Source organism: Typopeltis vanoorti, chromosome 18, assembly GCF_054136105.1.
Source record: "Typopeltis vanoorti isolate ZY-2024b chromosome 18, IOZ_Tvanoo_1.0, whole genome shotgun sequence".
NCBI lineage: Eukaryota > Metazoa > Arthropoda > Arachnida > Uropygi > Thelyphonidae > Typopeltis > Typopeltis vanoorti.
Window position 1 is genome coordinate 77,245,105 of NC_143566.1, and position 12,598 is coordinate 77,257,702.

Below are 12,598 nucleotides of genomic sequence, written 5' to 3' on the forward strand. Positions count from 1 at the left end.
AGCCATCAGTCATGCTTGTAGCATGGTGAGCACAGCTAAGCCTGGGATTGATTTCTGTGGTGGGCTGGCAACCTACAACACGGTCAAAAACCCTGATGGAACTGATATAGATGGCAGTACCAATATTTCAGTTAAGTCCAGAGGGCCATACCCAGGAAGTCTTAGTATCATGCCTCCATGTGGACCCCCCCACCCCTGGGAAACATGGTGTCTTAAGGAGCCATGGCAAAGTTGATACTGAGCAAAGAGCCTGCAGAAAGCTATACTGCATCTCCCAAGACGTTATGTGGCCAGGATGGGAGATTAGGCCACAACCCCTCCACTACAATGCCAAGAAGAAGAAAGAAAGGCCATAAAGCCCATGGCCAGAATGAGCAAACACTGGATGTGACTAAATTTTCCCAACTATATGACTACTCTGATCGAAACCATTTATGGAGACCAGAGCATGATGCAATGGGGAAGTTTTTCCAAATAATAAGCAATACTGGAATAGTTGAAAGAAAATTTATAAATATAACAGTAATCAAGACAATCCTCTTTTCCTCTATATAGGAACATTTAATTGTTGAACACTTAAAGAAGAGGAAGACCTTACCATCTTACAGCAAGAACTAAAACATTTTAAATGGGACATCATAAGTTTAAGTGAAGTTCGCAGGCAAGATGAACAATTAATAAAACTAAAAAATGAAGACTACTTAGCATAGGAAAACTAAAGGACAATACGGAGTTGGATTTCTAATTAAGGAAACAATTGCACACCTTACAGAAGAATTTAATTATACAGATGAAAGAATAATAGAAATCACACTTAAAATAAACTCCAAACTTAAAATCAGGATCATCCAAATATATGCTCCCACCTCATCCCACACTGATGAAGAGATAGAAGCATTTTATGACTCACTGCAGCACACTCTAGACCAGGGTTTCCCAAACTGTGTTCCGTGAGAATTCTCCTGGAATTTGTCATTTTAGTTTTCTAAGCATTTTTCATGAATAAATATTTCATAGTGGAAATATTCTGAGGAGAATAATATTTGTGAATATGTCAAAAAGCTCAGACCCAGAATGCCTAATAACATCTGTATAGCAAATGTTAGCCATATTAACCAAATACAAGCCATGTATTTTTAAACATGGAAGTATTCATGAATTATTTAATTTTCACACATCGAAACCTTTCAACATTTGGGAAAGGGAATACCGCTGTTTATGACCGGTCATAAAAATTGCTTGCAAGCGGATTATAACAATGGGCAGCGTATTCTCTGTTCTCAAAACTGAAGGAAATCACATCTGTGTAGCAAATATCAGTGACCGAGAAAATTTTTCCACTAAAATTGAAGATCAAGGTAGTCTGTATCCAGTTCTCAAATCTAGTAATACTGAATACTTTATTCGCAAATTCGTATTGTAGGGTGAAAGTTTCGAAACCGTAGTGCCATGATTTTTTTAAAGTCATAGGCCTGCAGATTTAAATTTTAATATGAATAAGAGACAAGGGACGTTGTTTAATTTTGGTATTAAGAAATCTCTTATTGAAGGTGTTTGTGACGCAACAGATAGTGAGTCATCCACCACCAGCCTACAAAGCGATCTCCAGGATGTACAAAAGGAGGGAAAACTACCAGCACACAGGAGAAAAAGTCTGCACTCACTTGTAAGTACTTATAATATTATAAATTTTTGGTGATCAGAATGCGATATGTCAATGAAAATCAGCACAAATTAATTTAATGATGTTTATGTTTAATTGATGTTGAATTATTAATTAATAATAAAAAAATCAGCTAAATTAACAAATTTGGCTGACTTTTTAGACAAAAAAAGAAATAGCAATGAAAACTTTATTATAGTAATGGGGATTTTAATGCCAAAGTAGGTCATCCCATTCACCAAATAGACACAATAGGACCATACGTATATGGTAGAAGCAGCAACTCAGGAATGGCTCTTACAGAATTCTCTATCAGTAACAAGCTTCATATTATGAATACATTTTTTAAGAAAGCCCTCAAAAGAAAATGGACATGGAGAAGTCCAAATGGAGAAATAAAAAATGAAACAGATAACCAGGATGTCCTCTTAAACGATGACTTCTAAGGCAAGAACAGGCCACACTAGGCCTAAATCCTTGATATGCATGATGATGATGACTGTATTATAATAATAAAGAAATAGTTTAAGATACCTCAGTACTAAATCAAGTAAAAAAAAGGAAGTGACCACCGACTGGTGAGAGCCAAAATCAAAATAAACCCCAAATTGGAAAGAATAAAATGGCTAAACAACAAAAAATCATGAAGTTTTCACTTAAAACCTATTGAAAACAAGAAGAACGATTACGAAGAAAAATACAATCAAAAACTAGGACTTAATAAATATATTTGAAGATGAAGACATAAATAAAATAAGCAGAAACCTAACGGAAGTAATAATCTCAGCAGCCAACGAATTCAAAAGCAACAAAAGACCATAAACTTTCAGAGGAAACCTCTATCTATATCTTCACCAGATATCCACAGATGCCATATGGTCACTCCGATGCTCAGTGATGTGCCACACCAAGCCTCGCCATGTAGTCCTGTTGTTTGCTTTTCTGGAGACTTCAACTCTCTGAAGATCAGTTGCTCCACAAACACACACACCATCCATCCATCTCATTGATGGTCTACCCCTTCCTCTTTTTCCAGGAATTTTACCTTCTATTACTGTTCTGAGAAGTCCTCCTTCCATCCCTTCAATGTGTCCAAAATATTTTAACTATCTTTTGTCAATATCCTTAAGGAGCCTTAAAGTTCTACTGATCTTTTCTAACACCCATTCATTTGTATGCCTTTCAGTATATGATATCCTCAACAGCCTTCTGTAGCACCACATCTCAAAAGCAGATATCCTTTTCTTATCTGACTTCTTTAGGTTCCAAGTCTCACATCCATAAGTCGCTGTTGGAAAAACAACTGCATCCAAAATCCTCAACTTTGTTCCCATGGAGATAGAGAGATAGATAGAGGAAACCTTACAACTACTAAAAAAGAGACGAAATATGAAACAAGACAAAAACTTAATTTCTAAAATATAATATGAGAACTATGCAAAATAATAAGGAAAAAGATGAGAAATTAAATAAGATCTTATAACACTAAAAAAATAAAAGAAACAACTGAAAGCAATAAAAATATGAAAATACTAAGAAAACATTTACAGTTGGCAAAAGTTAAATAACTGCAATAACAGATAAGAATGGAACTATAATAAGGAACCAAGAACAAATCCTAAGTAGGCTAGAAGAATTTTATAAAAAACTCTATAGTGATCCTTCAATAGATAAATCAAATATAAATAACTCTTCTCCATCACATATAGACTTCATCCCACATTCACTTCATATGAAATAAAACAAGCATTAAAACAAATGAAAAATGTCCTGGTGAAGACCTAATTCACATAAAATTAATTAAATGGGGAGGAAACATATAATTCACCATGTCACAAACTTACTAAATCTATGCCTAGATGAGGGGAAGATACCAGTAAACTGGAAAAATACTCTGATACTGTTATTTACAGATCTCCAATCTGTACAAAATTCTCACAAAAGTAATAACAAACAGGTTAACCCTTCTTCTAGACTCAAATCAACCAGCTGAATAAGTAGGATTCCATAAGGGCTTTAACAGAATTGATTACATACATGCAGTAAAACAAATAATAGAAAAAAGAAAAAAAAAACAGAAGAAAACCAATTGCCTCTCTGTTTAGCCTTTTATTGATTATGAAAAAGCATTTGATTCCATCAAAACTAATGCAATAATCAAAGCACTCCAGAATCAAGCAGTTCCTGGAGAATATATGGACCTCCTCCAGGAAATATACCACTGCAACAGCAACAATCCAACTTCACACAAGTAGCAAAAAAATATCAATTGAAAAAGGCATCCGACAAGGAGACTATCACCCAAAATCTTTACAGTAGTCCTTCAAGAAATATTTAATAATATAAACTAGATAAACCTTGGTATAAAAATTAATAACAGAAACTTAGCACACCTAAGATATGCAGATGATATCATAATTTTTGCAAACGCTCCAGAAGGCCTTAATATAATGATAGAAGACCTATATCATGAAAGCAGAAAAGTCTGACTAAAAATTATTATTATTATCGCGGGCAACTCCAAGGAGTCGACGCACTCATCGAGGGAGGCCCTAACATCATGTCAAGAGCAACTATTCGACATTCACACAGTATCTATCATACCTTGCTTTGAACTCATTCACAGTCATGGCACCCATAACAGACTCTGGCAACTTATTCCACTCATTCACCACTCTCCAAGTAAAAAACCTAGCTCTAACACCTCTGCTAACGACACTCTTGCCCAGCTTCCATGTATGGCCCCTAGTCCTCCGACCACCAATCCTATTCTCAAAAATATTTTCTGGATGAATCCTATAGAAACCCTTCAGTAATTTGAATGTCTCAATCATATCACCCCTTTTCCGCTATAAACCAATTTTTGTAACCCACAAATCTTCAACCTGTTCTCATAAGGTTCATTCCACAGACCTACTATCATCTTAGTTACTCGTCTCTGGATCCTCTCTACCTCCTCCCCATCAAGCAGAAACCCCGGTGCCCATATCTGGGCACAGTAGTCTAGATGGGGTGTTATCAAGGCTCGATATAGAGGAACAATAACTTGTTTGTCTCTGCTTGTTAAAGTATTTTTCAGCAACCAAGTGATTTGATGAGCTGTTTTGGCCACTTTTGCAATGTGCCTCCTAAACTTCAACTCCCTATCCACCAACACCCAAATCCCTGGCCTCATCAATCTCCTGGAGTACGGTTCCACCAATGTGATATACTGCTGATAATCTTTTCACTCCAAAATGCGTAACCTTACACTTTGCCACATTAAATTGACATCCATTTTCCCTAGTCCAGTCCTCCAAACTATCCAAATCATCCTGTGCACTCACAATTGCTCTACCCAGCTTTGCATCATCAGTAAACAAGTGAACACTTCCTCTCAGATCCTTTCCTATATCGTTAATGAACAAATTGAAAAGTAGTGGTCCAAGAACAGAACCCTGCGGCACACCACTAGTCACAAGCCGTCTTTTGGACTCCACTCCTGAAATAACCACTCTCTGGTATCTCTCCATCAACAAACCCTCCTATCCATCTCACCAACCCTATATCCATCCCCATCTGCTCGAGTTTACTGATTAGAGTAACATGTGGTATCCTGTCAAAGGCCTTGGCAAGGTCCAATAGAATCACTGTAAACCCATTACCCTTATCCAGTTCAGCCGTCACTGTGTTATAAAAGGTGAGCAAGTTACTGAGGCATGATCTACCCTTCACAAAACCATGTTGTCCCCCATACAGTATCCCATTTTCATCTATCCAGTCCTGTATTCTTCTCTTGACTAATTTCTCCAAGACCTTGACAACGATGCCTGATATGCTAATCGGTCGGTAATTTACAACATCAGTCTTGGAACCACCTTTATGTAGTGGAACTATTTTCCCCTCTTTCCACCCCCTCGGGACTAACCCAGACCGGAGACTCAAATTAAACAAAATGGTCAAGGGTACTGACAATTCTTTAGCCGCTTCACGTACAACACGACCTGGTATACCATCCAATCCCACACATGTATTGACATTGAGCTTATACAATAGACTACTCACCTCCACTTCATTCACCACAATTCCCGTATAATCTATTGGTTCATTTATTTCTGCAATGTCACCACCTGGAAGATATATTCTTGCAAAATGCTCACTCAGTAAATCAACTATATCAGCTGAGTTGGTTATCTCCCTACCATCGGCATTCTTTAAAATCATTCTACCATATACATTTTTTCTTTTACTTGCAACATATCGAAAAAACTGTTTAGGATTCTCCTTAGCTTGCATGGCCAATGTTCTTTCATAATCTTTTTTTGCTTTTCTTACCACACTCGCCTGCGCTTTATACTGTTCATGTGCCTGCCAGTCACCTTTCTCTTTAAATTCCCTCCATAGTTTCTTTTTTTGCAGCTCAAGCTTAATGGTGTTATTCATCCATTTAACCCCTACTTGATTTACTATTCGGACTCTAGGTATACAGTCAGCCATTGCCTCCTGCAAACACTCCTTAACCACCTCCCATGCACTATCAACTTCTAGCCCTTGCACTTGTACATGCCATGGCACTGAACCAATCAATCTCCTAAGCTTGTCATACTTACCAGCCCGATAATTCCACATGTACCCCATCTTAGTTGTAAAATCTACACCTTTAGCCACCTCCTAAGACCCTATGATCACTCTCACCTATTGGTGACATGGTCATATTCGTTACAATCAAATTCTCAGATGCAATTACCAGGTCAAGCACTCTCTGACCCCTAGTATTTTCCATTACATGCTGTCGCAGATAGTTATCCCTTAATAACCGCATAAAATCCAATTCCTTCCTCCCATGTGTCCTCTCCTCCTTCCAATGTTACCATAGTTGAAATCTCCCATAATAATTACCCTCCTTCCACTCATTTCTTCTATTTGCTTATGCATGCTATCTCCATCATCTATTCCATCACCTGGTCTATAGCAGCACCCAACTGTATATTTAGTTCTGCTAATTTCAATCTCACACCAAATAGCCTCAAATGTGCTCTTTTCTCTATCCTGCAGTTCCACTTCTATTCTTCTTGGCTGTAGCTCATCAGCTATCATCAATAAAACTCCACCGCCCCCCCCCATTTTATTCTCCCAGTCACTCCTGAACACACCATACCCCCTCACATTCAATCCCACTAACTGTATCATCTTCTGTCAGCCATGTTTCACTAATGCCAATAACTTGTGGTCTGGAAGTCCAACCAAGGCCAAGAATTCTTCCGTCTTGTTCCTAATACTTCTGGCATTTGTATACATGAATTGAAGAAGCCGATTTGTCCCATCCCTATTTTGATGCCTTATAGTAACTATCCCATTCTGATTCGTGGTCATTCCCACTCGCTTGGGCATATTATACACATTCACACACACACACACTCAACTGTCTCCCTAAAATCTGCAAATCTACTTCCCCCCCCCCTTAATAACTCTAGTTTCCCTTGTTCTGTAACTTCACTTCCACCACATTCGACAACACCTTTTCAAGTCTCCACACACCAAATCCATTCAAATGTAATCCATCCATTTTATACAAATCCTTTCGCCCATCAAACTCATTCCACACATCCACAAATAAACAGAGAAAAAACTAAAATCATGTTTAATCATTTTGTAACGCCAAAAAACATAATAATAGAAAACAATTTCTTAGAAAGAGTCTCTTCATATACATACTTAGGTAATCTCATTGATCTAAACTGGAGACTCCAAAAGTAAATAAAAATTGGAGAGTTCGACTTGCCTGAGGTGCATTCAGAAAAATCGAAAAGCATTTTTCAAAAAAATGATGTCCCATTCTGTTTAAAATGGAAGACAACCACTATTACTTCCAGTCAGCGCATATGGTTGTGAAACTTGGTTGCTAACAAAAGCACTGGCAAATAAACTAGCAACTCAAAGAAAAATGGAGAGGTTGATGCTAGGCATCACATGAAAAGATATGAAGCGAAACACCTGGATAAGAAGCCAGATTCACATCACTGACATCATTCTTCATCATAAGTGACTAAATGGAAACAGGCCAGACATCTATCTGGAAGAGAAGATGAGCGATGGACCACCATACTAACAAACTGGATTCCAAAAGAAGGAAAACGAGGCCAAGGGCATCCTGAAAGAAGGTGGTGAACTGTTAAATTTTGTTGGGAAAAATTGGTCAACAATTGCCAAGAACAGAGAAAGGTGGAAAAAACTGGAGGAGGCCTTCGTCCAGCAGTGGACAGAAAATGGCTGAAAAGAAGATTTTCATATAACAGTTAGGCAAATAAACGGAGTAGGAGCGAGATGGATGAATAGTGAAATCAAGCAAGCAAACAGTGTTACAAAAGAAGTTGTTATGGAGGAAGTACAAGACAGTTTGCTGTGTACATATGCATGAAGAATATAAAGTTTAGCCAGAAAAGTGACAATCAGAAAGGTGAAAGAATCAGAGATGTCTCACGTGCTGCTTGGATTAGATGTTAATAAGGTGGTGGGAATGGATATCGTATCACCACTTAATTTTAAAGAATGTGCAAAAGAGTTAACCATGCCTTTGTCCTGATTATTTAATGAAAGTCTTGCAGTGGGTTTGAGACAGAAGTTTGAAATTTAGACCAGTCTATATATCTGCAGTTGCGATCAAAGTGTTGGAAAAAGTAGGAAGAAATAGAATACAGGACTGGATTAATGGATATAAGATTCTCTATGATGGTCAGCATGGGTCTGTGAAGGGCAGGTGGTGACAATGTGTTGGATAAGGGAGACTCATATACAGTAATAATCTTGGTCTTTGCAAAAGCATTTGATAGATTACTACATGATAAGTTGGTGCACAAGCTGCAGAGGATAGAAATAGATAGCATATTGGCTAGATGGATTGGCTCTCTGAATGATACCAGCAAGTTGTGTATGATGGAGCCATATCTCAGAAAAGGAAAGTGACCAGTGGCATGTCTCAGGATTCTGTTCTTGGACTCCTACTGTTTAACTTATTTGTTAATGACATTTCATGTGGACTAACTGGGGATCTTCAAATGTTTGCCAATGATGCAAAGTTAGATAGAATTATCAGGAGTAGTGCTGATATTAATTCTGTAGTTTTAATATTAAGAAATGCAAAGTGCTGCACTTTGGGATAAAGAGATATAAGGCTATGCTGTATTGGTGGAGCAGTACTTCAGAAGTAGATGAGATTTGGGATCTTGGAGTGATGGTACACAGTGAGCTGAAGTTCTGAGGATACATCACAAGTGTTTCAAAGACTGCACATCATACTGCTGCTATGATAAAAAAGTACATTGACGTGTAGGGATAAGGAGGTGATGGAGCCTCCATTGTGCTCAGATTTGGTCACCTAATTTTCATTGTGATCTGGAAACACTAGAGAGGGTCCAAACACAAATAACCTAAGTGATATTAGGACTCTGGAGTGTTGGTTATGAAAAGCACTTGAGAGAATGTGGATAGGAGGAAAAGAGGATATATGATAGAGACCTTCAAGTTAGTTAAAGGATTCTATCAGATTAATACAGAAAATTTTATAAAAAGAGTGGATATTAAGATGGGAAGAACAAGAAGCTATCCCTAGAAGTTGTATAAAGATGTGGTGAAGAAGGTGTGAGGAGTAGATTTTTTACATGGAGAGTAAGTAAGTGAAATGCATTAACCGAGTGCATTGTGAATGCAGGTAGTGTAAATAACTTCAATGCTCATGACAATAGGCATGTTGCTGGCTGAGTACGCCTCCCATGATGAGTCTGTTGAGTCCGTGGAGGTTACCAAAATAATAATAACACTGAGCTGAACTAAAGAAGTTTAATTATATCATTTTTAAGTAACTGTCTTTCCATATAATTTTCTTAAGCTATCTACACATAGTTATGTTCGATGAAACACATAATTCATTTAATGGAATGGAGGGGGCAAAAAAAACCCGAGGGATTAGGAATATTATGGAAAGAGGCTTGAAGAGAAAGAGAGCCAAAGTTTCATGACGTGCATCATTTGCAATTTATATGCTTCAAAGATCCAGCTGATATTCTGTGTTTACTTGCCTTAAAATAAACTTTTACTTTTTACAGATCTCTCACTCATGCAAATTTTCTTGCTCTTCATTTTTGATGCAAAGTGTCTGATTTTAGGTTTTGGCTTAGTTTAGATTATAGCTGAAGTAACTAAGATTGCCTGTTTTGCAGAATGAAAACCCGGTTCAGCTCGAACAAGATCTGCTAGCTTGCCTTATAAAAAATAAATAAATAAAATAAAATACATAATAGGGCTAAATGGCCTCGCCTACTCCCCGTATACAGGACTAAAACAAGGTGTTAGCTGATTTTTTTTTTGAAATACATAAAAATCCTCATAAAAGGTCTTAACATTGATGGGATTTTAACTTTCAATTTTTAACTTTATTTTAAATTATAGTCAAATGTCACAACGTCCTCAAAACTGTGCTAAAGAGGCATTAATTTCTGATAGTCTGCTAAAATAAAATGCATATCATTCATATACACAACTGAAATTGAATAAGGTAATGGAACATTCCAAACTGAATTTTATTTTATGATATGATTTACTTAGCCGTCTGTTTCTAATTTATGACATATCTAGAGTTTATTCTCCATCCCACAAAAAAAAAAAAAAAAAAGAAAAACGGTGGAATGTGCACAAAATGTTTCATTACCAACTGATCAGTTATAATTAAATTAATTCACTTCTTTCAGGAACATTCTTTTTAAGTATCATTAAGTATACCCCCCCTCTTTCCTCCAGTATCAACAATGCCCTTTGGATGGAAAGACTTGGGTGTGAATCTTATCTAGGATGCAAAGAACCTTTATTTGGGCTCTGAAGATGAAGTGAAGTGAACTGAAGATGAGTTAGCGAGTCTCATGAAATGGGAGAAGGTTTTTTTTTTTTTTTTCCTCTCTTGCTCCTCACAAAATAAGCAAATTAGCCAAAATATACACAAGTAAGATACTATACTGGCTTCAGGGTCATAATTACTTAGGTGTAATTCAAAACAACTCTTCTCCTATATATATATATATATATAGCATTAGCACTATGGTTATTGGTGGTTGTTAAATTCTATATTTACATACTGCATAAGTCATGCTCATAATAATCGTTCTCAACTCCTCAGAAATGCCAAACAGCCTTTTCTTCTTACCTTTTATTTTGCACATTCATCATGTACAGAATTGCTGTACACAGTTTTCTGAAACCGTATGTACTCTTACTAAATCTCACATAAAAGCCCACTTTTATTATTATTGCAGAAAAACAATCATACCAGCACCTTTTTGTTATAATTTATTATCATTAAACAAAATAATGTCCGGTAGTGAGTTAGCAAAATAGTATCTTTCCGCCAACATCTTTGTTCTTGAATTCATACCCACTTATTCTTTTACTCACTGTGTGACTAAAAAGCTAGACCTTAAGTTACAATTAGTTTAAATTGCCACAGACATATTGAACATACTTTCTCTCAAAATTTACATGAAGATTACTAGTTATCATTGACAAATGGCTACTTGTCAGATATATTTTAGGGCGTGTTAATTTACGACAATTTATTTTTAAAAAATAAAATAATAAATTATAAATTAGACAGTTTAAAATTCTATCCTCAAAATAAATTCGCAAACTTTAATTACAAAAATTATGAATATCAACATACAGTGAATTAAATTCTTACCTGTACCACCGGTGGATGCCGCCATTTTGACCGTGGAAACCACACTAGCTTAATGCAAAATAGATCAGTGTGTCTCAATATGTAAACATAGATAAATATTAATAAACTATTTTTAATTATAAGATTAAACTCATTAGGAAAAAAATTAATATTTCTAAGTAGTTATGTTTTATTAACCTTTGATTTTAAATTCCAAATAATAACCGACCAGGAGAGGAGAGCAACGATTACCTAATCCAAAAGTTCTCTTTAAGAACTGATATCCTCATTTCTACTATTTCACGTACTGAATACATTCATATCTCATTTGTCTTTAAGAGAAATATCCTATCCATTTCCTTGTGTGAACCTGAAGAATAAATTAATTATATTTTTATATCGCTATCACAAAAAGTTTGAGTATTGGCTTTCCTGAACAGTCCAATTATCAGTATTGGTAACTTGCAGTTTTGAAACAAAGACGATACAGCTTCAAGCCGGTACTGTCCCATAAATGTAACGCCCTTTAAGCCTGTAGCGATTTAAGAGTAACTGATCAAAATGACTTTTCACATGGAAATTTACTTGATGCATGCCAACCCACTCTCTAATGTCACTTTCCTCTCTTCATTTCATGTTCCACCCAATCTCCTTAACATCTATGGGGGAGGGAGTATTATTGATGATAGCTGATGAACTGCAGCCAAGGAGAATTGAAGTTGTATTGCAGGATAGTGAAAAGAGCTCATTTGAGGCAATTTGGTGTGACATTGAGACTGTCAGAACAAAATATATAGTTGGGTGCTGCTATAGACCAGGTGATGGAGTAGTATGCATAAACAAATTGATGAAATGAGTGGAAGGAGGGTAATTATTATGGGGGATTTCAACTATGGTAACACTGATTGGAAGGAGGAGAGGACATATGTGAGGAAGGAAATGGATTTTATTCAATTATTAAGGGATAACTATCTGAGACAGCATGTAATTGAAAATACTAGGGGTTTGAGAGTGTTTGACCTGGTAATAACATCTGAGAATTTGACTGTAATGAATATGACCAGGTTTCCACCTATTGGTGAGAGTGATCATAAGGTCTTGACCTGGGAGGTGTGGAATTTTCGATTAAGACAGGGTATATGTGGAATTACCATGCTGGCAAGAATGACAAGCTTACGAGATTGCTTGGTTCAGTGCCATGGCATGTAAAACTGAAAGAGCTGGATATAGTTAGAGCATGGGAAGTAGTCAAG

General features: G+C 36.5%; 1 protein-coding gene across 1 annotated transcript in view; it reads right to left on the bottom strand.

Moving 5' to 3' along the window:
- The window catches only part of Uev1A (Ubiquitin-conjugating enzyme variant 1A), a 78,338-nt gene extending 66,933 nt beyond the window's left edge, over positions 1 to 11,405 (bottom strand). Inside the window, exon 1 of the mRNA XM_090407896.1 lies at positions 11,367 to 11,405. Within this exon, the coding sequence (XP_090264022.1) occupies positions 11,367 to 11,391 (25 nt within the window). The 5' untranslated portion in view covers positions 11,392 to 11,405. The remainder of the gene's footprint in view (positions 1 to 11,366) is intronic.
- Positions 11,406 to 12,598: the final 1,193 nt, after the last annotated feature.